The sequence below is a fragment of the Leguminivora glycinivorella genome, chromosome 22 (genome assembly GCF_023078275.1).
Source record: "Leguminivora glycinivorella isolate SPB_JAAS2020 chromosome 22, LegGlyc_1.1, whole genome shotgun sequence".
NCBI lineage: Eukaryota > Metazoa > Arthropoda > Insecta > Lepidoptera > Tortricidae > Leguminivora > Leguminivora glycinivorella.
Window position 1 is genome coordinate 9282330 of NC_062992.1, and position 22464 is coordinate 9304793.

Genomic DNA, 22464 nt, shown 5'->3' on the forward strand with positions numbered 1-22464 from the left:
TTTTGATGTCGTTTAGTAAATAAATAAATAATAATAAATATTATAGGACATTCTTACACAAATTGACCGAGTCCCACGGTGAGCTCAAGAAGGCTTGTGTTGTGGGTACTCAGACAACGATATATATAATAAAATAAACAAATACTTATACATAGAAAAAATCCATGACTCAGGAATAAATATCTCTGCTCATCGCACTGATAAATGGCCTTACCGGGATTCGAACCCAGGACCGTGGCTTAGCAGGTAGTCTCAGGTGTCAGTGGCTGGTGTAACTTGTAGGTATAAACTTTTGTCAATTTACCAACCATCGACCCCACAGTACCGTCAATATTTTACGACGGTCCATGTTTTGACGAGTGTCCGTTTTGTGTCGAAGTTATTTTAAAGTCAATAACGAAGGCGTAGGGCGTATGTAGGACGTCTATTTTAGTCCGTCTGGGCTGTCGTATGCTGTAGCCAAATATTTTTCGCATTTTTTCTTATTCCCTTAGTAAATAAGTTGCTTAGTGTACCTACCAGTTGTCTAAGTGGCTGGTGTGACATATCGTTTAAAATTTTAGGAGTTAAAAAACTGAATCTTGTCAATTCACCGGTCGTTGACCACAGCACCGTCAATATTTGACGACGGTCCTTGTTTTGACATGTCCGTTCTGCGTCGAAGTTATTTAAACACTTTCGCTACCAAGAACCCGACTGTCGGGCACACCGCTCGTAGAAGCGTAGCCGATTACATGGGTTTCCCCGTATGTAGCGAAAATGTCGTAGCGCCGCGTAGAGCCCGGTTTCGAAAGTGTTAAAGTGAACAAAGCGTAGGAGGCATCTATTTTTAGTCCGTTTGGGCTGCGCTATCGATCTGCTACGAGACTACGGCGTAGCACGTAGACGAGCTACGGACACTGTTGCAATCAGTATGGTTTCAATACCAATTGATTGAAGAATAGTTATTTTTTTTACAAGGGGGCAAAGTTGTTGTTTAACCGCACGTGCCAATATTGATACCCGAGCAAGCGTAAGATTCCAATATTGAACCACGAGCGTAGCGAGTTGTTCAAAAAGTGGAATCTTAAGAGTTGCGAGGGTTTCAAGGCACGAAGGTTAAACAAACTTTGCCACCGAGTGAAACACATTTTTCACCACACCAAAACGAGCAAAATACTGACTAAAAACATAAAACTAAATCAAACCCGTAATTTTTTTCAATATTTATGATACGAAATCGTCATTTATAGGTAAATTCTACCAGCCAGCTTAAGACATCAACAGGCCTCGGATTATTTTTCGCATGGTAAGATGAAAGAAAACTATGGAGTCGATATTAAAACTAAACTTTAATTCATATTCATACTCATACTCACTAATTTTCTTAGTCCCGTAATACTTTTGTCCCTTGTGCAGGTTGACAGATCGAAAATGTTAATCGAAAATTAATCTTACTGAATGTAATTAAAATTATTTATGTGGTGTGATTTGGGAAGCCTTTTGCTTGGTAAAGGGTTACATTTACCCTGTAACTATATCAAATTAGTTACTATTTTGTTTGGTTCAGACTACTTTGTTGCGGTAAACGTAATGCTAAGTACTAGTAACACATTTCTCATGATCGTATTTTAGATCTTTGTAAGGTTCTATCCAGTATAAAATTGCAGAAACTTGCGGATCAGACATAATTGTTTACGTAATTATTGCACTCACCGATTGCAATAAATAATTAAGTGACACATCGCGTCGTGAATGATTGACATGACATTGACATGCAAATGATTTTTGATAAATCAGCTAGTACTTAGCATTACGTTTACCGCAACAAAGTAGTCTGAACCAAACAAAATAGTAACTAATTTGATATAGTTACAGGGTAAATGTAACCCTTTACCAAGCAAAAGGCTTCCCAAATCACACCACATAAATAATTTTAATTACATTCAGTAAGATTAATTTTCGATTAACATTTTCGATCTGTCAACCTGCACAAGGGACAAAAGTATTTAATTACGGAACTAAGAAAATTAGTGAGTATGAGTATGAATATGAATTAAAGTGTAGTTTTAATATCGACTCCATAGTTTTCTTTCATCTTACCATGCGAAAAATAATCCGAGGCCTGGACATCAAGTTAAAATTTGTATGAAATTACTTTGCACTCTTGTGGATAAAATGCAATTTTCCTATCTGTTTTCGAATAACAAAGAGAACAAAGTGTGGTGAAAATGTCATTTCTGCTCCTGGCATATCCGATCCGTGTCGGACCAAGAGATAAATATTGACGTCTCTTTAGTTTTGAATCGGTCCGGTCATCATTATTATTGATATTTATAATACGCCTCTTGGTCTTGTGAACATTTATATTAGTATGGATTGGAACTATATTACAACATACTTAAACAAAACCAATACAATATAAATCAGCATCCAGATTTTTTTTTTTTTTTTTTAAATACAAATATTTTTAATTTTCCCTATTAAACCTTCGTATCATGGGTGCACGTATCAGGAATTTGCCAAAATGTATATACACCGTGTTTTTATTGAATTCCGCTAACTTTAAGAGAAGGTTCTTTAGGTCAAATACAATTAATTTCTCTAAGAAACTAGCATCATAACTCTTACTGTTACCGAATTATTAAAAAAATAATAATTACTGTGCGATAATGTTTAAGCGGACTGTAAATTTTGGGTTTTTTAATTTTTTGATCGACACAAGGTTATGAACACGAAAAACAGTTATGAGATTACTTCGAAAAAACACCTTGAAATTCAGAGGGAAGGCAACTAACCTGGGCTTGTAGGATGTAGAAGCTCCTGTGTCAGGCGGCGAGGTCCTCAGAGACCAGATCGTACTCACCAATACTCCAAGGTTACCTGCACGCCTGATATACCACAGCTCCAGTGTCTTCTTCTTCTGATCTCAAGGCACAGAATCTATTTCTAGCAACTTTTGACTAGTTTAAACACAGCTAATACGAAAATTAAATATTCGACGAAAGCGGGCTACAAAATGCAGCTTACCGCGCGGAGCTTTTACGAGCAAGAGAGAATGACTTGACGCTAATTTTGAACCAGTGTTCTATTGGTGTTGCCATTACGAAATATATACATATATTTTTTTTTAATTCTGAACATTACCGCCCACCAAAAATACAGTAAGTTATTTTTTTTAAGTTTATAAGCTATATGGAAAGTAATTATATCTAAATTATTGCTAATTTTTGTCACACACTTGAGTTTTATTCAGACTCTACATGAGTGACGCACCACGGGGACGTTAGTTATCGTTAAGAGGTAAAGGGCACAGTTTTACAACTGGGCGTTTATACTGTCCAGAGGCTGTGCGAATGGTGGCGACGCGACAAATCCCGTCGTTCCCAGGATGCAATTGCACGATACGGCCTAAAGGCCAATTAAGTGGGCTGCATTGCTCATTAACAATGAGAACAAGAGTCCCAACTTTTAAGTCAGGGAGTTTGTTGAACCATTTTTGGCGTTGGTGCAAGGTGTGCAAGTATTCCAAGTGCCATTTGCGCCAAAAATCTTGGTGTATTTTTTGAAGTAGTTTCCACCTTTGAAGTGGACTAATCTTAACATCAGTGAAATTGCTTTCTGGTAATATCGTTAAAGGTTCGAGTGTGAGGAAATGACCAGGAGTTAGTACCGATAGGTCGTTAGGGTCTGAACTGACGGGCGATAAAGGCCGTGAGTTCAGCATAGACTCTAATTGGGTCAGGACAGAATAAAATTCTTCATAAGTCAAACGTTGTAAACCTATTACCCGTGACAGATGAGTTTTAACTGATTTGACCCCAGCTTCGGCCAAGCCCGAGAAATGTGGACTACCCGGCGGGTTGAAAACGAATTCAATTTGCTCCTTCTGGGAAGCATTCGCCATTAAATCTTTAAGTATATTGCTGGCGCCAATAAAATTTCGGCCTTGGTCCGATATAATTCTTGAGCAGCGGCCGCGACGCGAGATGAAGCGGCGCAGGGCTGCCAAGTAGGCTTCTGAAGTGAGCTCAGAAACGAGTTCAAAATGGACTGCCTTGGTGGCAGTGCAAACAAAGACACAAATATATGCTTTGTAGGATTTGCTGCCTCTTGCCCTACCCAACGAAATTGTGAAAGGCCCTGCATAATCCACTGCAGCAGAAGAAAATGGTTTCAACTGGCTAATACGAAATGACGGTAAGTCTCCCATGAGAGGAGGTGGGGCCACTTGTGAGCGCACGCGAAAGCATCTGATGCATGACGAAACGACAGAATGGATCGCCCGCTTAGGCGAGAGAATCCAGAAATCCTGAACAATAAGGTTGTGCAGGGTTTGTAACCCCGGATGGGAAAACCTACGATGATATTCTTCTATCACCAAAGCCGTCAGCCGATGTTCACGCGGCAACAGCATGGGGTGTTTCTTATCGTAGTCGAGCGTGTGATTATGGGTCAACCTTCCGCCCACCCTCAACAAATCCTCTTCATCGATAAACAGATTTAATTTCCGAAGAGGTTTGTGCAGGGAGTTAGTTAAACCCTTTTTGATGAGACGAATTTCGGTCGAAAAGACATGCTCCTGGACATGCCTTACGAGAAATCGTATCACCGAGTTGGTTTCACACGTCGACAGGGTCAGAACCGAGGCTTTCAACGAAGGGTTCATGAAATTATGAAGAAAACGAAAGCAATACGCCAAAATATTTACGATACGACGAAATGACGAATATTTCGAAAGGATTTGCTCGATAAAACTCGAGTTCATTGCGCTAAACAATGTTAAAACTTTTTCTTCCTCGAATGCCGCTCCGTCACTTTGCACGAGGGACTTTGGCCAATCCTTTTCAGGACAAGACAACCACGTAGGCCCCGCCCACCATGACTGGCACTGCAATAAGTCAGCGGGAAGCAACCCCGAGATCCGTGATCCGCTGGATTATCACCACTCGATACATGGTGCCAGCAATCAGGAGCAATTTGCTCTTGAATCGCCGCGGTCCGATTTGCGACAAACGTTTTCCATCGCGACGGACATGACCGAATCCATGTCAAGGCCACGGTGGAATCAGACCAAGCATAAGTTTTGACGTCAAAATGGAAGTCCTTTAATGCATGACGAACTGACGTTACAAGATCAGCTAAAAGCACAGCAGCCAACAATTCCAAACGCGCAATGGACAACCGTTTAAGTGGGGAAATTTTACTTTTGGCGCAACAAAGACGAATGATAATGTCTTCGTCATCATTAACCATACCAAAAAACACTATTGCGCAATATCCTCGCTCCGAAGCATCACAAAAGCCATGAATCTGAATGTCATGGGACAAAACCATGCGACGAGGTATTGATAATGCGCTCAAACACGACAGTTGAGCTTTTAACTTGAGCCACTGTTCAGCGATGGGTGCTGGAGCATCCGCATCCCAGTGGAGTCCGGAGGCCCACAACAACTGCATAAAATATTTTGCCAGGAAGACCACTGGCGAAAGGAACCCCAAGGGATCAAAGATCCTAGCGATCTCTGAAAGTATCGACCGTTTTGTGCAACGGCACTCAACGTTGGAGGTTTTAAACGAAAATGTGTCAGATTTAGGTTGCCATAACAAACCTAAAATCTTTAAGGAGACGTCGTGAACGTCTTCGAAATTACGAAAATGTTCCGAATATAAATCGGAATCTGACAAATTAGCGAGGAACCCTTGATCGTTGGAAGTCCATTTCCTTAAATGTAACCGAGCAGAAGTTAAGATTTCTATTAACTCATCACGAATAAGTATGGCATTTTCTACCGAATCTGCGCCTGATACGATGTCATCAACATACGTGTCCCTGTTGAGAACGGCGGCACCCAGGGGAGCAGTATCGCTAAACTCCTGCGCCAGCTTCGAGATACACCACAATGCTTGGTAGGGTGCACAGGAGACGCCGTAAGTTACCGTAAGCAGGCGAAAGTCCTTAACAGGTTCAGAAGGAGACGGACGCCAAAGTATGCGTTGATAATCACAGTCTTGATGCTTATCCACCAAAAATTGGCGATACATTTGTTTAATGTCCCCAGTGAACACGACAGCATGCCAACGAAACCGAATTAATAAATCGAAAATATTCTTTTGTAATTTTGGCCCTGGCAGCAGAGTGTCATTAAGAGACTTTCCCTGACTATCCTTGGCGCTAGCATTAAAGACCGTCCTCAAAGGGGTAGAAACCGAATCGGGGCGTAAAATTCCATGATGAGGTATGTAATAAAAAGGACCTTCAGCCGACGAAGGAGCCTTGACCTCCTCCATGTGACCACACTCCAAATAGTCATTCATAAAACTGACATATGCTGTCCGAAATTCAGAGTTAATATCAAACTTCTTTTCTAAATTTAGAAGTCGCCTAAGTGCGATTTCACGAGAGTTGGAAAACCGGGGGCGATCCTGAAGGTTATTGAAAGTCAATGGGACCACCATTCTTCCTTCAGGATTCCGACAATATTTCGCACCCATAAGGTTTTCACACGACAAATCATCTTTGCTCAAAGTAACAGAGTTTGGGCTAACGACACTTTCTATTTCCCAAAACCTTTTGATACTATTGTCCAAAGACACCGACGAAACGAGAAGACACGTCTTGGGATCACTCAAGAGGCCATCGCCACTACGACACGATAAATTGGATTTAAATAAATCAGTACTAGGACTTACGACATTTTTAATTTCCCGAGTCTGATTATTATTTTCTCTTAAAGAGAGCGACGAAACATGATAACAATCCTTTTTGTTTTCAGGAGTTGTTCGAGAACGAGAACGATAACGAGAGGACTCAATATCCACGCCACAGTCACCCATGACTAACCAACCAAAGACGGTGTTGATCGCTGCGGGTTGACCTTCCTCACCCTTCACTAGACCAGGTTGAAGGGCTGACACCAAAAGACCCACATTCATTAGAATGTCAACAGGCCCTGGGTTATAATACTGAGGATCAGCAAGATCAAGATCCTTCAGATGTGTCCATGCCGAAGAATCCAATTCACTATAAGGCATATTCGGACAAATTGTCGACAAAACGAAGGCTTCGAAAGAAAATTTGTTATTTCCCTTAGTGGGAAATATTTCACAAACTGTGGACCCCAGTGGTGCTGTTGATATATACTCGATACCGTTGATAGATCGGCGACACTTAGTTATTGGTAGCCCAAGTCTCTCTGCAAACGGCTTAGTTATAAAATTACAAGCCGAAGCGTTGTCGAAAAGAATCCGTACAGGCACCAGACGACCCATACCATCTTTAATGCGGGCGAGAGCAGTAGCAAAAACTACTGGTGTGTCATGAGTGTGCACGGACAATGCAGTCAACTGTGTAGTGGGTTTGGACTCTTGACCATCCTCAACCACCTTTTCCTTTTCGAAATGAAGCAGGGAATTATGTCGAAAACTACATTTATTGCAGCGAACAGCTGATCTACAATGTCTCATACTATGAGAGGGCTTTAGGCATAAAATACACAGCCTCTTCTCTTTCACTTTCGAAAATCTATCAATGGGAGATAAGTTTAAAAAACTGGGACATTTTTCCAACTCATGACCAGTGGAAGCACACACTGGGCAGTTTAGAATAGGCGCTGAGGGCACCATCAGTGAAGTTTTATTTTTAACTATATGAGTAACGGGTTTATTTGATTTATTATTTACCGCAGGTACTTTTATTTTACTATTGGAGTTTTCCAAGGCTTGACCTCTTTTTTCTATAAATGACTGTAAGTCTTCAAATTTGGGAATATCCACATTAGATTCCAACTGTAACTCGAAGGCCTCGCGTGTACTAACATCCAATTTGGACCACAAAAGATAAAACAGCATAAAATTCTTGTCAGGCAATTGAAATTTAGACAAAATGTCAAGATTTTCACAGAAAAGACGGCTTACTCTGTCAATATCATGCTTATTTTTCATCGACTCGCAATTTAATAATTTTTCATAATATACTATAGCAATTTGTCGCTTTTTATTGTAATACTTTACTAATGTTTGATATGCAACATCATAGCTGTCATCAGACAACGGAAATCCTTTTATCAAATCATAAGCATGACCCTGACAGCTGGTTACTAAATAATGCAGTTTTTCTACCTTAGGTATGTTCCGCCGATGAATCAGGGAGTCAAACAAATCACGAAATGCAACCCACGACTCAAGTTCTCCATCGAAGGCTTTTATCGAAATTTTGGGCAAATGAGCCAGGTTCAACGGGGTCGCGACCTCTACTGGTTTGATATCACTCAGTAACTGAGCGCGCAATCTAGCTTGGACAGCTTTCAATTTAGTCTCAAATTCTCTTGTTAACGCACACTCCGACTGCCTCTGTACAGCGCTTAAACTTGCTAATACTTTGATTTGAGCTTTATGAAACTGATTACTTAAATCAATCAAGTCTTGTTCAACATAACCAAGAAGATTGGAGGCTTCTATGTGTTCCAATCTAAACACAGCATAGTCACGCGCTACCCGCGAATTGTCAGCACATCCCGGTTCATCGTCACTCATTGTTGATGAATATAAAACTAGGCACTACACTACGAAAAGGTTTGAAAACTTCGAAAATACCAAGTTGTTTACGATAATATGACACAAGACAAGTCTAACGTCAATGTCACTGTCACTAATGTCTATGGTAAAGTTGCGTTCCGTTTCACACAATTTCCACAGACCTATACAATTTCACGTATCTGTGGAGTCACACACGAAAGAATTTATAATTTTATAAGCTTACCCTCTATTTTTGGTGGGAACACGAAACGAAATATTTTACACCAAATTAATGAAGAATAAGCTTAAAACACGACAAAACTAAAGCTCCACAGGCTCTTTCCAAGATCCGGCTCGAAGGACCAAATAATAAATGTGCGATAATGTTTAAGCGGACTGTAAATTTTGGGTTTTTTAATTTTTTGATCGACACAAGGTTATGAACACGAAAAACAGTTATGAGATTACTTCGAAAAAACACCTTGAAATTCAGAGGGAAGGCAACTAACCTGGGCTTGTAGGATGTAGAAGCTCCTGTGTCAGGCGGCGAGGTCCTCAGAGACCAGATCGTACTCACCAATACTCCAAGGTTACCTGCACGCCTGATATACCACAGCTCCAGTGTCTTCTTCTTCTGATCTCAAGGCACAGAATCTATTTCTAGCAACTTTTGACTAGTTTAAACACAGCTAATACGAAAATTAAATATTCGACGAAAGCGGGCTACAAAATGCAGCTTACCGCGCGGAGCTTTTACGAGCAAGAGAGAATGACTTGACGCTAATTTTGAACCAGTGTTCTATTGGTGTTGCCATTACGAAATATATACATATATTTTTTTTTAATTCTGAACAATTACTGAATACATGTATGGCATCCCTTACCACTTCCTTATGTTATTTGTTTTGACATTTGCCGTCAGACACTTAACACTGACTTTAATGTTAAGATTAAGGTCCTCTCACACTAATTAATTCATTTATTATGTATGGAATGGGAAACAATATTTTTTTCGAATTTAACGAAAAGCAATATACAGGGTGGTTCCTGATGATGTACCTAACTGCGTGTAGAATTTAAAGGAAAACAAAAAAAACACGGTGTATAAGTACAATTTATAAGTACATACAACCATCCCTCCTGCGTGTAATTTGGTGACTAATTAAGATAATGAATAGCGAAGTAATGAGAGGCCCACAGCCTAATGAGAGTTATTCATACGTAATGATATCTTGAAATACTTCAGCATTCAGAGTCATTCTGATTCAGAGTTCATTATGTAGTCTGTACCTCTGTATATTATTCCGGCATAAGTTGACCTTATTAAGTGATATCAATTAGACATCAAATTGGAAAATACTTTTACCAATTATTGTAGGTATGTACTTACCATAAAGTATATGAGCATTTAAAGTAAATGCACCTATAATGGTCGTTGCACCAGTAATTGGATGGTATAGTATAGATAAATAAGCATTTAAAGAGAAAAACTCACCTCCTCCATTCTGCTGGCACAGATACGGGAACCTCCATATATTCCCCAACCCCACCGAGTACCCAATAATGGACAGGAAGAACTGCAACTTTCCGGACCAGGCTGCTCTGTCCTCTCCTGGCACCTCTGGCACCCTCTGTAGGGACCCTCTGGATCCTTGAAGAACTATCGTCACCCCATGAGGCCGCTCGCTCCCATCAGCTCTCGTATTCAAGGGCGCCAACTCATGCCCATTTCTGGGACCTATAGGCTCCGCTTTCACCGCCATTTTGAATTTCTATTTTATTTAGTAGCTAAAATTAGAGTCAATATTATTGTCAGAGAATCAAATGAGTTTCAACTTAACGAGATTCTTCGAATGATATCCGTTGACTATAAATATATTCATATCAATTGGTGTATCTCGTAGTCGTAGGTGAAGAATCGTATGGCGTCCTTTTTTACGAATTCTACCACTTTAAAGTACGTGGTGGTCCGTTGTAGGAGTTTCTGCCGTAGTTTTAGAGAATCCCTGAAGACGTGGGAGGCCTCTCTGTGCATATGAGTGGATTGTCTATCCACTTCACTATAGGTAGACAAAGTACATATCTTTCTGGTTTATTGTCGGTTAGTCTATGGTTTTAACTTTGACATTTTCGCTAATTCTATAGTGTTGAGGAACCTGAAACAAGAGAATAGTTTTGTTAATATCGCGTACACTTGTAAATAATTGATAACTACTTAGACACCCAAATTAAAAAAAAAAATCTGAAATTTATTACATAATGTTGCGCAGAAAGTACGTAATGAATGCTTTCCGACGAGTAAGAGCGTCATTTTTAGTTTTTGGGGAAATAAATATACATTTTGACATCAGGCACACTTTATCACGATATGTTCTTATCATCATCATCATCACCGAAACCCCGGCATTTAAAGTATAATGACCGAGGCACCAGTAATGGGATGCCTTAGACAAACACGTTTTCTATCATTATTTTTTCAACCCTGGTAAAACTTTACCATAAACATGAGCTATAGGCATTTTAATTTAGGCAAGTAGAATATGTGTCCACATGGAAAAGTTGAAAGCAACGAAACGTTTTGCGTTGTAGATGGATTTCCCTACAGTACACAATGAACTCTATAAGTACAATAGCCCCAAAATATAGGTATTCCAACAGCTGACGAATTTAATTAAATAAACATTTTCTAACGACGTGTACCTACATACTACCTACATAAAAATACTTAATTAAAAAGCTCCGCGTCCCCATCAGCATTGAATAGGTATACGAGTATTAACATTCATGAACTTCGAAGCAAGGGCAGGTTTTGAGAAACACGTGTAAGCGTAGGTACATTTAAATTTTGACTGGTAAATACTATAGACTTTTATAGCCGACAAAAATTGCAGAATATCCTCCACAGCTCAGGTTCCAATGCCACTCTTTCCATCAGGGCCTGTTTGCCACTGACGTGGTATAAAAACTCTTAGAATATCGCATAGTCGACTTCTTCTCACCCACGGGAGGAAAAGGGGTGATGAAATTCTTAACCCGTCACCACACGGGTAAAATTCTACCGAGTAAAAACTAATTGCTGTCCCACTGCTGGCAGTGCTGGGCACAGACCTCCTCGTGCACGAGAGGGTTTTAGCTTGGTACCGTTCGTACGAAATCGGAGATTCCATATATTAAAGAAAATTATAATTGAAAACTGATACAATAATTTTATACTTTGATAAGTACTTGAAAATAACACAAGTCAAAATATTTTTAACTTGTTTTCTTAGAAATTCGAATAGTGTCTAAACTTCTGTACTTTTTATTACTTATTTGTTTTTTACAACCATTATTTTTTCTAAACTAATAACGTCGCTTTTGCTTTCGTCGCCTTGGCTCCTGTATGATATGATAAACATTCCTTATTCTTACTCGTCTCGGCATACTGAACACGCGATAGCATTTAATAAGTGTTGACATTTTGAGACCACAACAAACAACTTCAAACTTCTGACGACAGTTCTGACGTATGATCAAGCCGATGTTTTGATATTGAACTGAGTGGAGTACATTAAACGTCCCTATAATGGACGTGGCACCAGTAATGGTGCATAAAAATGTTATTAAAAAATAAGTACTTATGTATCATAAAAGAGAGCCATGGAGATGCTTAAGGCTTAGTTTTTTTATTGATAATTATATATTAGGTACACAATGTTTTGCCGAGTCGAGGGACGTCACGGTCAACTCATTTTATACCTTTCTAACAGAAATAAAGTTAAAAATTAGTATTGTCCATGCTTTTCTAATAATTATCTGATGATTTTGTGTAAGGTATAGGTAGGTAAAATATTTTATTTTTCCCCTCACTAGCTCGGAAACACGTGTTTTGTCTTTTAATGCCAGCGGGTAAAAACGCATTTTATCCACTAGTGAGTAATTTGACCTCGATATAGTCAAATTAACTGCTTTAAAATTGATAAAAGTGGGTGAATCTAGTCACAGTATAATAAAGAGTACTATGACGATGATTTACCACCTATGGAACTACTTGAAGCAGTGATAAATGCGTTTCTTGAGTTGTAATTTCCTCGCTATAGCGAGGGAAAAAGTTTTGTGTTACACATAATTATAACCATAGTATAAAATAACTTCTGTAAACTGTAATACTTTAGGCAACAGAATCAATGTTTAATCATTGTTTACACTGTACTTTAATTATATAGCTAACTTGTTTTTCTAACTTTCATGACATATAATGCAATACAGGTCTCCCGCGGTACAGGCCTAGCCTAGTGCGGGGACCCCTGGAAACTTGTGTTAACAATAATTAGGATATGCACAAATGGATGTAAATTTTACCTATCTTTTGCAACAAATGACTTTGTGTTTATGTGCAACAATAAACGATTTTTACTTTACTTTTTACTTTTTTTTTTACACGGGTGCAGATGTAGCCCGTAGCTGAATGGCATTTCTGCGACGCGAAACGAAAACGAAACGCCGCGAAAGGTAGTCTGGCTCTGTTGCGCCAATACGCATGAGCGATAGAGATAGATATCTACGAGCGTTTCATTTCGTAAGCGTTTCGTGAGCGTTTGTGCATTTGGCTACGCACACAGATATATATTCGAATAAATAAGCCCGTGAAATAACCGTTAAACAACACTTTATTCAATACCATGCACAATCAAAATGTATACAATACCCGACTCGACGCAGAAACGAATCAGCCTATGTTCATTACTTCAACACCCCATATAAAACAGTATAACAATACGGCAAACTGGTTTGTATTCAAAACGACTGAAGTTCTACGATTTATAAATGAATACAAGTTGTTTTGTGTGTTATGCCTTTTGTGCGGGTTAAGATTCTCACTGCTTACATACTCAATGTATATCTTTTTTTTATTTTATTTAGAACACATTCATATATTTTTTGTACAGCCTCTACAGCGCAGACATTGTAAAGAGCATACATCATTGCAAATTTCACGTATACGCCGATGATATCCAAGTTTACATATCATTTAAACCGGAAGACACGCTAATGGCTGTCGACAGACTAAACGAAGACCTAAATCGTATAGCTATCTGGTCAAAAACGAATAGTTTAGTGCTCAACCCCACAAAATCTAAGTGTTTGGTGTTAGGTTCAAAAAAACAAATTAACCGAATCAATGCTTCAAACCCGAACGTAAACATTATGGGCCAAAATGTGGACATGGTGGTGGAAGCCCGCAACCTAGGAATCCTTATGGATAGCTCATTGCAGTTCGAAAACCACGTCATTGAAACAATTAGAAACTGCTTTTACAGATTAACTGTTCTCTACAGAGTGCGAAACTATCTTAGTGTGGACATTCGTGTGAAGCTATGTGATACTCTTATCTTGTCCAAACTTAATTATGCAGATATAGTATATGGGAACTGTTTGCTAGCACGTACCAAAAGAGTTATTCAACGACTGCAAAATGCCTGCGCACGCTTTTGTTTCCCAATTCCACCTCGGTCACATATAAGCCCATATCTAAATACTAATAAACTTTTAAACATGAATAGTCGACGTACACTACATTTTGCTACGCTCCTCTTTGGTATATGCAATAGTAAAAAACCGGTGTATTTATTCGAGAAATTGAACATTAACATACATATTAGACGTGGTATCAGACTGTTATGCCCAAGGCACAGAACCGCAGCATTTCGTGGTAGCTTTCGTTACGCTGCCACAAAGTGCTGGAATAATCTTCCAACACCAATTCGAGAGAGTAAAACTATTGGTTCCTTTAAATCAAAACTGAAAGCGTTCCTAATGGACCAACAAAAGTTTGCTGCATGAAAATTTTAAACGTAGTAAAAGCCTTCTGCTCTGTATTGTTTTTCCGGACTCAATTCACGTATTTGCTACTTATTGCATTGCCTATTATGTATTCTTGTATTTTGTAGTTATTTACTAACCAAATAAGACATAGTATATATTTATAATATTATTTATTTACGTCGTCAGTGCCGTTCAGTGTGCTGTCCCGCAAACCCCGCTGGCTCCACAGAAAACCAGCGCCGTTGACCACGCTAGCCGTGTCATCTGCAATGCTGAGTGGAGACCATTTTAGGCCTCACATCGTTATTACTACTTTTTACCTTGTGCAACTTTTTGACCTATTTTATCTATTGATGTTTGATGTGTTTTATCCTACTTTATTAATTGATTTGTACTTACTGATGTGTTGCCTGAATAAATGAGTTCTATTCTATTCTATTCTATTCTATTCTATATATCGATACGGGCACCTGTGTGATGAGCACCGATATTTGTTTGATTTATTTATTTATTTTTAAAACCGTATTTTTCATTGCTATCGTGATTATTTAGTTATTTATTTTGCGAAGGGGCAAAGTAGTTGTATAACCGCACGTGCCAATATTGATACCAAATATTTTTCAGTACAGATGGTGTTTTTTTTACGCACTAGTGCGAGAAGTGGTTCTTTATATGCTAGGTCGAAACTTTGGAGGCTCATCTGTACTGAAAAACGTCGTACGATACACGTGCGAAAAGGAAATTCCTTTTTTACGCACTTGTATCGTAATGTACTATTGCAAGGCGCAGCCGGTAGGATGGAATAAAGTATGACATAATAGTTAAATATAATACCAAGCACTTTTAAAGATACACTTTCATATTGTGTAAGTTTATTCTCATCTAGACTTAAATAAAACATTGTAATATAAAAAATAAACATTTCAATAAGGCCGCTTGCACTAACGAAATTATTTTATATGGAATTTGACAGATGACAGCCCTCTAACCTTGAGTTAAGCGGGTGGTGCAAGTTGCCCTAAGTAGTACTTAGGCATAAGTACGAAAATAAATGACAATCGTTCAAATTCAAATTCAAAATATTCTTTTCCCCTCACTAGCTCGGAAACACGTGTTTTGTCCTTTAATACCAGCGGGTAAAAACGCATTTTATCCACTAGTGGGTAAAGTAATTTGACCTTGAATAAAGTCAAATTAACTGCTTTAAAATTGATAAAAGTAGGTGAATCTAGTAAAAAAGATGATTTACCACCTGTGGAACTACTGGAAGCAGTGATAAACGGATTTATTGCGTTGTAGTTTCCTCGCTATAGTGAGGGGAAAAGTTTTGTGTTACACTCGGGTGCAAATGTATTTTACTTCTCGTGTGTTAAAAAACTTGCAAGTTCAGGATTCTATTCTCGAACCACTCGCTTCGCTCGTGGTTCAACTATAGAATCCTTTCACTTGCTCGTTTTTCAATTCCACACTCGGCGTTAAAATACAATTTTGCCCCCTTGTATAACAAATAACTATTTCATCACACTCGCACACTAAATGTGTTATTGCACGCAGGCGGAGCGTGAGTTATAGAAAAATCGTTCTCCATAGGGAGTTAAGAAATTTCTAGTACTGTATTGAACTCTTTTTTACCTTTTTGCATATTTTTAATAATGCAAGTGTGATGAAAAACATTGTGTGTAACTCGGGAAGTATGAATATTACTAACTCGAGTCTTTAAATCGCTCCGGCAAGCCGTCGCGATTTAACTTACTCTCGTTAGTAATCTTCAACTTCCTCCCTTGTTGCACAATGTACTATTATTCAAATAGGCTTGCCAATCGAATCGCAGTCTGGCTCGGTCCGGCTAATACGAAAGAGCGATATAGATTAACTAGCTACGATTACGAGATTATCTTAAGTGTTTTTGCCTTTGGCTACGTATTAGGCTTGTGTCGTTCACGAACTATGAACTGTTAGGAATAAAATCCCATCAATGACCGAAATGAACTGAATCTTTCCGTGCTCTGAGAATCGGTCTTTGCTCATTTAGTTCAGTACAGGATCGGCGAACACGAGCGGTTTGGATCGAGAACGAATGTGTGACTGCGCCGACCGAGAGTGAGAGCAGAGCAACAAAAAAAGTCAAGTTTTCATATTAAACTTCGGTTACTTACAACCTTTCGGCCCGGAATGTTACTATCTGTAGACTATTCGTATCATTTTGACACTACTCGGTCCCATTCGTTCTGATCTTTCCGACCGCAACGGTTGCTGGTCTGGCTGAACTAAATGAGCAAAAGACCTAAAAGAGCGAACTAGTTCGTGGGAGCGACTGAACGAGATCGGAGCGCTCCGATCAACGAACGAAACGGCACAAGCCTACTACGTATCCTGTAGGCCTAGCACATGATGGCCGCGAGAGTATGTCGCCGCGAGATAGATCACACGTCTTCTTCTAACTGTATAAATGACATAAGGTCGGGTAGTCTATCTCGCGGCGACATACTCCCGCGGCAATCATGTGCTAACCCTGCTGATCCGTCCACGAGGCGATAAACTCACAATCGTTAGCAATAATTTTCTCTCCCCTACTGAGGAACCGTGTCAAGGCCACGCGCCCCCTAAGAGGGGCGAGGGGGGACATTCTATGGGGTCCATGCGACAGGGGAGAGGTCTTGAGAATAATGCGTTAAGGTGAGTCGTTATTCAAGGAAAAACAATTGCGTTTTAGTAAATCTATGTTTATAAATGAACATGGCGCGCATAAATTAGCATGGAATTGGCTCATTTTGGTTTTGCAATATTTGTTAGTGTCAGATTCAATACCTATTTTCAGTTACCTAGTATTTTCCACTTGTGCAACAAGGGGAGGAAGTTGAATATTACTAACGAGTTAGTAATATTCATACTCCCCGAGTTACACACAATGTTTTTCATCACACTCGTCGCAATGTAAAAAATATGTAAATAGATGTAATAAAGTTAAGTACCTACGGTACAAGAAATTTCATTATTCCCTTGGAAGAACGATTTTTCGTTCTGCCTGCGTGCAATAGCACATTTAAAGTGCGGGTGTGATGAAAAATAATTTTGTGTTTCACTCAGGGACAAAATTTGTTTAACCTACTTTTTTTATACCACGTCGATGGCAAACAGGCATGGTCTGCCTGCAATGGAGGAAAGCGGTCACCGTTACCTATGGACGCCAGCAACTCAAGGGGTGTCACATGAGAGTTGCCGACCAATTAGAAACTTGTACACACCTTTATGCTGTGTACTTATTTCTAAGGACTGAGGATTTACGTATCTTGAAAACCCTCGCAACGGTAAATATTCCACATTTTGAGCCACTCGCTAAGCCCACGGTTCAATTTTGGAATCTTGTGTTTGTTCGGGTATCCCTCTTGTGAAACAATAGGTAGTAATAGCTTTGTACCTTGTATAATTTATTGAAATTAATTTCCATAGAGTAGGTACCTAATCTGTTAATATTTTTGATGAATACTTTTGTTTTTTAAATTGTATCTTGTTTTTTTTAATGCGTGTTAATTATAAGATGTAATACCTAAGTGGCCCGCCGAGTTTCTTGCCGGTCCCATAGTGGATACCCCCCTCCAACTGAGGGGGGACTGAAATCTTCTCGAGGCTGAGGCGTAGGGTTAGAGCCGGCGTAGCTTTATTTGACGTTCATATGCGCATTGTGATATGCCTACTTGGAAAATAAATATTTCATTTCATTTCATTTTATAGTAATTTCAATGTCCTTAAAATATATGACGTAAAACTTTGAACGACACTGGAAACTAAAACTGGAAACGCTTTTTGTTCAGATCCCTACTGTCACCCTTCGTCAAACCGGTTGGGCCCCAGCTGGGTGAAAGTTCACAGTGGTTAGCGACCATTTCCTTACTTGCGAATTGCGTCACTCTAGATACTTATCAAATACCTAGGTCATATATTTAACTAGCTATAACTACAGATGTAGTGCGAAATATTAATATTAATATTAAGTCAGGGAGTTTCCGAACGGTCGGGGAGTTTCCGAACGGTCGCCGAGCTGTCAAGTTGACTCTGTGACCAGCTGATTTCAAATATTGAAATTTAATTATGGTTAGCCACCAAAAGCGATTTTTCTTGGATATAGCACCATAAATCGTCTGAAATAGACGTATACTTATATGTAACAACACAACACACAGCAATATATAGGCTAGTTTCCTACACTTAAAATAAAATATTTTATGAATTAAGTACACGATATAAGGCACCACATAATTAGGAGAAAAATATGGACAGTAGTTATGTTTAAACATAATTTCTATTTAATAAGTCAAGCAGAAAGATATAAAGTAAATGAATTGACCGTGACAAGCTGATTTGACTAGTAGGAAACTAATTAAATGGCCTATTAATATTATGTTCACGTCTCTTCTATAAACGTGTAAAAAGCTGAGGGCTGTATATAGGTATTATTATAAGTGGAATGTGAGTTATGAAATATCCCTCTACATATCTGCACTCAACCCTCACACACCACCGGAATCCAGTCCGTTCCAGCTTAATACAGAATAGCTCATGCTGTTAGCCTAATCCAATTTACTATACAGCCTCGCATATCGTAAAGTAAAGCCATAAACAATACACATAGAGGGTTGAGCAGTCAAACCTGATAGCTGTGGTCAAACTGGATAACTCTAGACATTTTAAATACGACATCCTTATACCAATGTACAGTATATAATAGAATAGATATCGTTTATTCGTGGTAAACATTACAAATAGTTACTCTGTCAAACAAGTATGTCAGTAAATAAGAACAAAGAAAACTATATGCATCCTTTTCTTTAGGGTGCTAGAGAAACTTGTTTGACAGAGTATACAATACAAAATATTGTATACTTGTATTCAAACATAATATAAAATTATCGTTTTAAACGAAACGGTCCCGCCTCAGCATAATGCTAACCATACAGTCAGCGCTGATCTTCCGGCGAGACCATTTGTGGGCCACGGACGCAAACGTGCAACACATACATAGTAGATACATCTTTATAATTATAAACATAAAATATTTATAATGCAATTTTTTGCATAAACTATTATAAAAAGAAAATGCCATTATAGTAAATCCGCCTGCGGCATGCCAATTATGCTTGCGGCACTTCCTCGCTATAGGTATCCTCAGGGCCATATGTTGCGAGAAATACGCGCCAGCTCTGGGATCTCCAATGGAGTCGATGAGCCGTAAAGAGCTCCCACAAAGTATGTCAACGTTCTAATTACATCGATTTGTAGGTTATAAGTTAACGTAGGCTTGGTTTCCGCAACGATTCAGTCTCTTAGGCCACAGAATACATAATAGTACAAGTACAGAAGGCCCACTGCTTTGATGTTCACGAAATGCCGCCTTTTTAAATGCCTACAAAATGTTTACAAAGAAACCAGCCGCACGTCGGATGATAGGGTTGCCTATGGATTAAAACGAATTAATTACTCGCATAAAATTTTATACTATTAAACTATTATATTTAAGTCTTGGGCACTTTCCAACATCACAAGCCTTATGAACTTTTCCTTGGGACTTAATCAATAGTAGATCTGTGTAAGTATGTCCTATGGTACATTTTTTGTTCATGATGTCTAATTAACCATAAATTAAATATAACAAGATCATACCATCCCATACATTAAAATGCGACCGCCTACGAACGCGCTTACACTCCACCACACATAGTTGGCGCCACAGAAAATGCCTTGTTGCCACCGATTATTTGTAGTTTGGCATTAAGAGTCAATTCCGAGCCGTAAATCTATGTCAAAAGTGACACTTAACGCCATCTACAAGTATAATCGAAAGCTACAAGACATTTTTTTGTGGCGCCATCTATGTGTGGTGGAGTGTAAGCGCGGTCTTAGGCGGTCGCATTTTAATGTATGGGATGGTATGATCTTGTTATATTTAATTTATGAATTAACTTAGCATTGTTAGCCATTTCACACGCGGACATCGCATATGAACCTTAAAAAAACTCGCGACGTAAAATAACAATAGAAAGTGCGAACGTGCGTTCCGTGAGAACGCGCGCCACCCCTGATTAAGGCCGCGAACTCGCGGCTGCCGGCATGTACTTGTAGCACACGGCGATAGAATCGCGGAGTGAGCCGCCCCTGCTTAGGGTGGTTTTAGTGTTACGCGAACCGACCGCGAGGGGCAATCCGCACCGAACTAATATGTATTAAATTCAGGGAGCGTTTTAGAGTAGGTAACTCGGACGGATCCGCACGGACGACAGCATCAACTTCATATTTACAAATTGGCTGTGCGAGACACTAAAACCAGCCTAAAATATGGTTAGTAATTACATACAACTGGGCCTAAGTTAGGTTTAACGAACTTTTGTCCGTCTCTAAATGTTAGTCGAGCAATAATGGATAAGCTATGACATTTGACACCGCGATCGATGTGACCCAGATACCTGAGTGGGAGAGGCTCTGAATGGACTGAATGGTAAAGCCCTATGTCAGGTGCGGTATTTGGCTGTTTGGACAAGGTCATTGGCCAGCTGATCTAATAACTAGTTTCGTTTGCGTTTTTGCCCGAGTTACATAGTAATCATCATCGAGGGTGCGGTGTGTTGGTGACGGAAGGACCTACGGAACTAATTTGTTCTGTCTATTATCTGAGTTGTCAGCAACCCAGACCTTCCTTCGAACTTGTACACTCTATTTTGTTGTGTACTTAACACAGCAAAAGATGTACACAGCTTTCTAATGGGTTGGCAACGCGCACGTGACACTCCTTGAGTTGCAGGCGTCCATAGGTTACGGTGACCGCTTTCCATCAGGCGGCCCGTATGCTTGTTTGCCACCGACGTAGTATATAAAAAAAACTCCCACAGAAAATTTGAATTTTGAGTGACAAGATTTACTCGATCATCTAGCATGTTGGCTACGCGGCTTGAATTTTGTTGAAACACTAATTTCCTATTGTGGGCTATAAAAAGGGTTTAGCATGAAATACATGAGTCATCTTTTTAACTACGACTATAAAGCCTCCGCCACACATAAAGCGTTTTGATAGCGTAGTGTTAGCGGAGCGCAATGATAGCGGTGCGCCGGCGGAACGCTGGAACGCCGCGCGCATTCCGCTCGCAATCCGCGCACGTTAGTTCCCGCCGGCGTCCGCTGGGCGCAACGCCAGCGTTCGTCCGGCGCACCGCTATCGTTGCACTCCGCTACGGCTCCGCCTACGCTACCATAACGCGCATGTGTGGCCCAGCTTTAATGGGTTACGCCAATCGGTAATAGGGAGCGGGGATCAAGGTCATGCCTCACGACTCATGATTAAAAGGCACCTAATAAAAATAGGTGTGTGAAGCGCTAGTAGCCTAGCGGTAAGTACGTGCGACTTTCGTTCCGGAGGTCGCGGGTTCGAACCCTGGCTCGCTCCAATGAGTTTTTCGGAATTTATGTGCGAAATGTCATTTGATATTTGTCAGTCGCTTTTCGGTGAAGGAAAACATCGTGAGGAAACCGGACTAATTCCAATGAGGTCTAGTTTACCCTTCGGGTTGCAAGGTCAGGCAGTCGTTTTCGTAAAAACTAGTGCCTACGCCAAATTTTGGGATTAGTTGTCAAAGCGGAGCCCAGGCTCCCATGAGATGTGGCAAATGCCGGGATAACGCAAGGAAGAGGAGGAGGAAAAATACTAAAGTAGTATTATGAGTCGCAGAATAAAACATAACTTAGAGTATACGATCATGGGGCTGTGGAAAAGTGGACTAGAATCATACCAAATTACGTTGGCAGCGATTTTGACAGCCCCTCCGGTGCAAATATTATTACAAGCTTTTATTTAACTTGCCTTGTTAGTATGTTCGTTTGGGTCAAAACGTAGAAGTTAAATTTGGCCCACTTCCCGGTTTCCGATTGAGCTAAAATTTTGCACACATATGTCACGTGACAATGCAATATTATGGTATCATGGAGCTGATCTGATGATGGAGCAGAAAGGTGGTCATAGGAACTCTGTTATGAAACGTCGTATCCCCATCAAGTAAGGGCTTTTTAGAAACGTCTCGGAGAGCAGTTTAGATGATTGTTGAAAGAAAGGTACTGTCGGCGATAAAAGCTTGTGCCAAAATTGTTTTTTTTTTTGCAAAAAACTTATTTTAAAACGTC

The 22464-nt window shown here is 39.7% G+C and overlaps 1 protein-coding gene across 3 annotated transcripts in view; it reads right to left on the reverse strand.

Annotated features, from left to right (window-relative positions):
- The window catches only part of LOC125237672 (sodium-dependent neutral amino acid transporter B(0)AT3), a 53335-nt gene that overhangs the window by 25325 nt on the left and 5546 nt on the right, over positions 1-22464 (reverse strand). For all 3 annotated transcript variants that reach the window (XM_048144811.1, XM_048144809.1, XM_048144810.1), the window contains exon 2: positions 9992-10652. In XM_048144811.1, the coding sequence (XP_048000768.1) occupies positions 9992-10259 (268 nt within the window). In that variant the 5' untranslated portion in view covers positions 10260-10652. The remainder of the gene's footprint in view (positions 1-9991; positions 10653-22464) is intronic.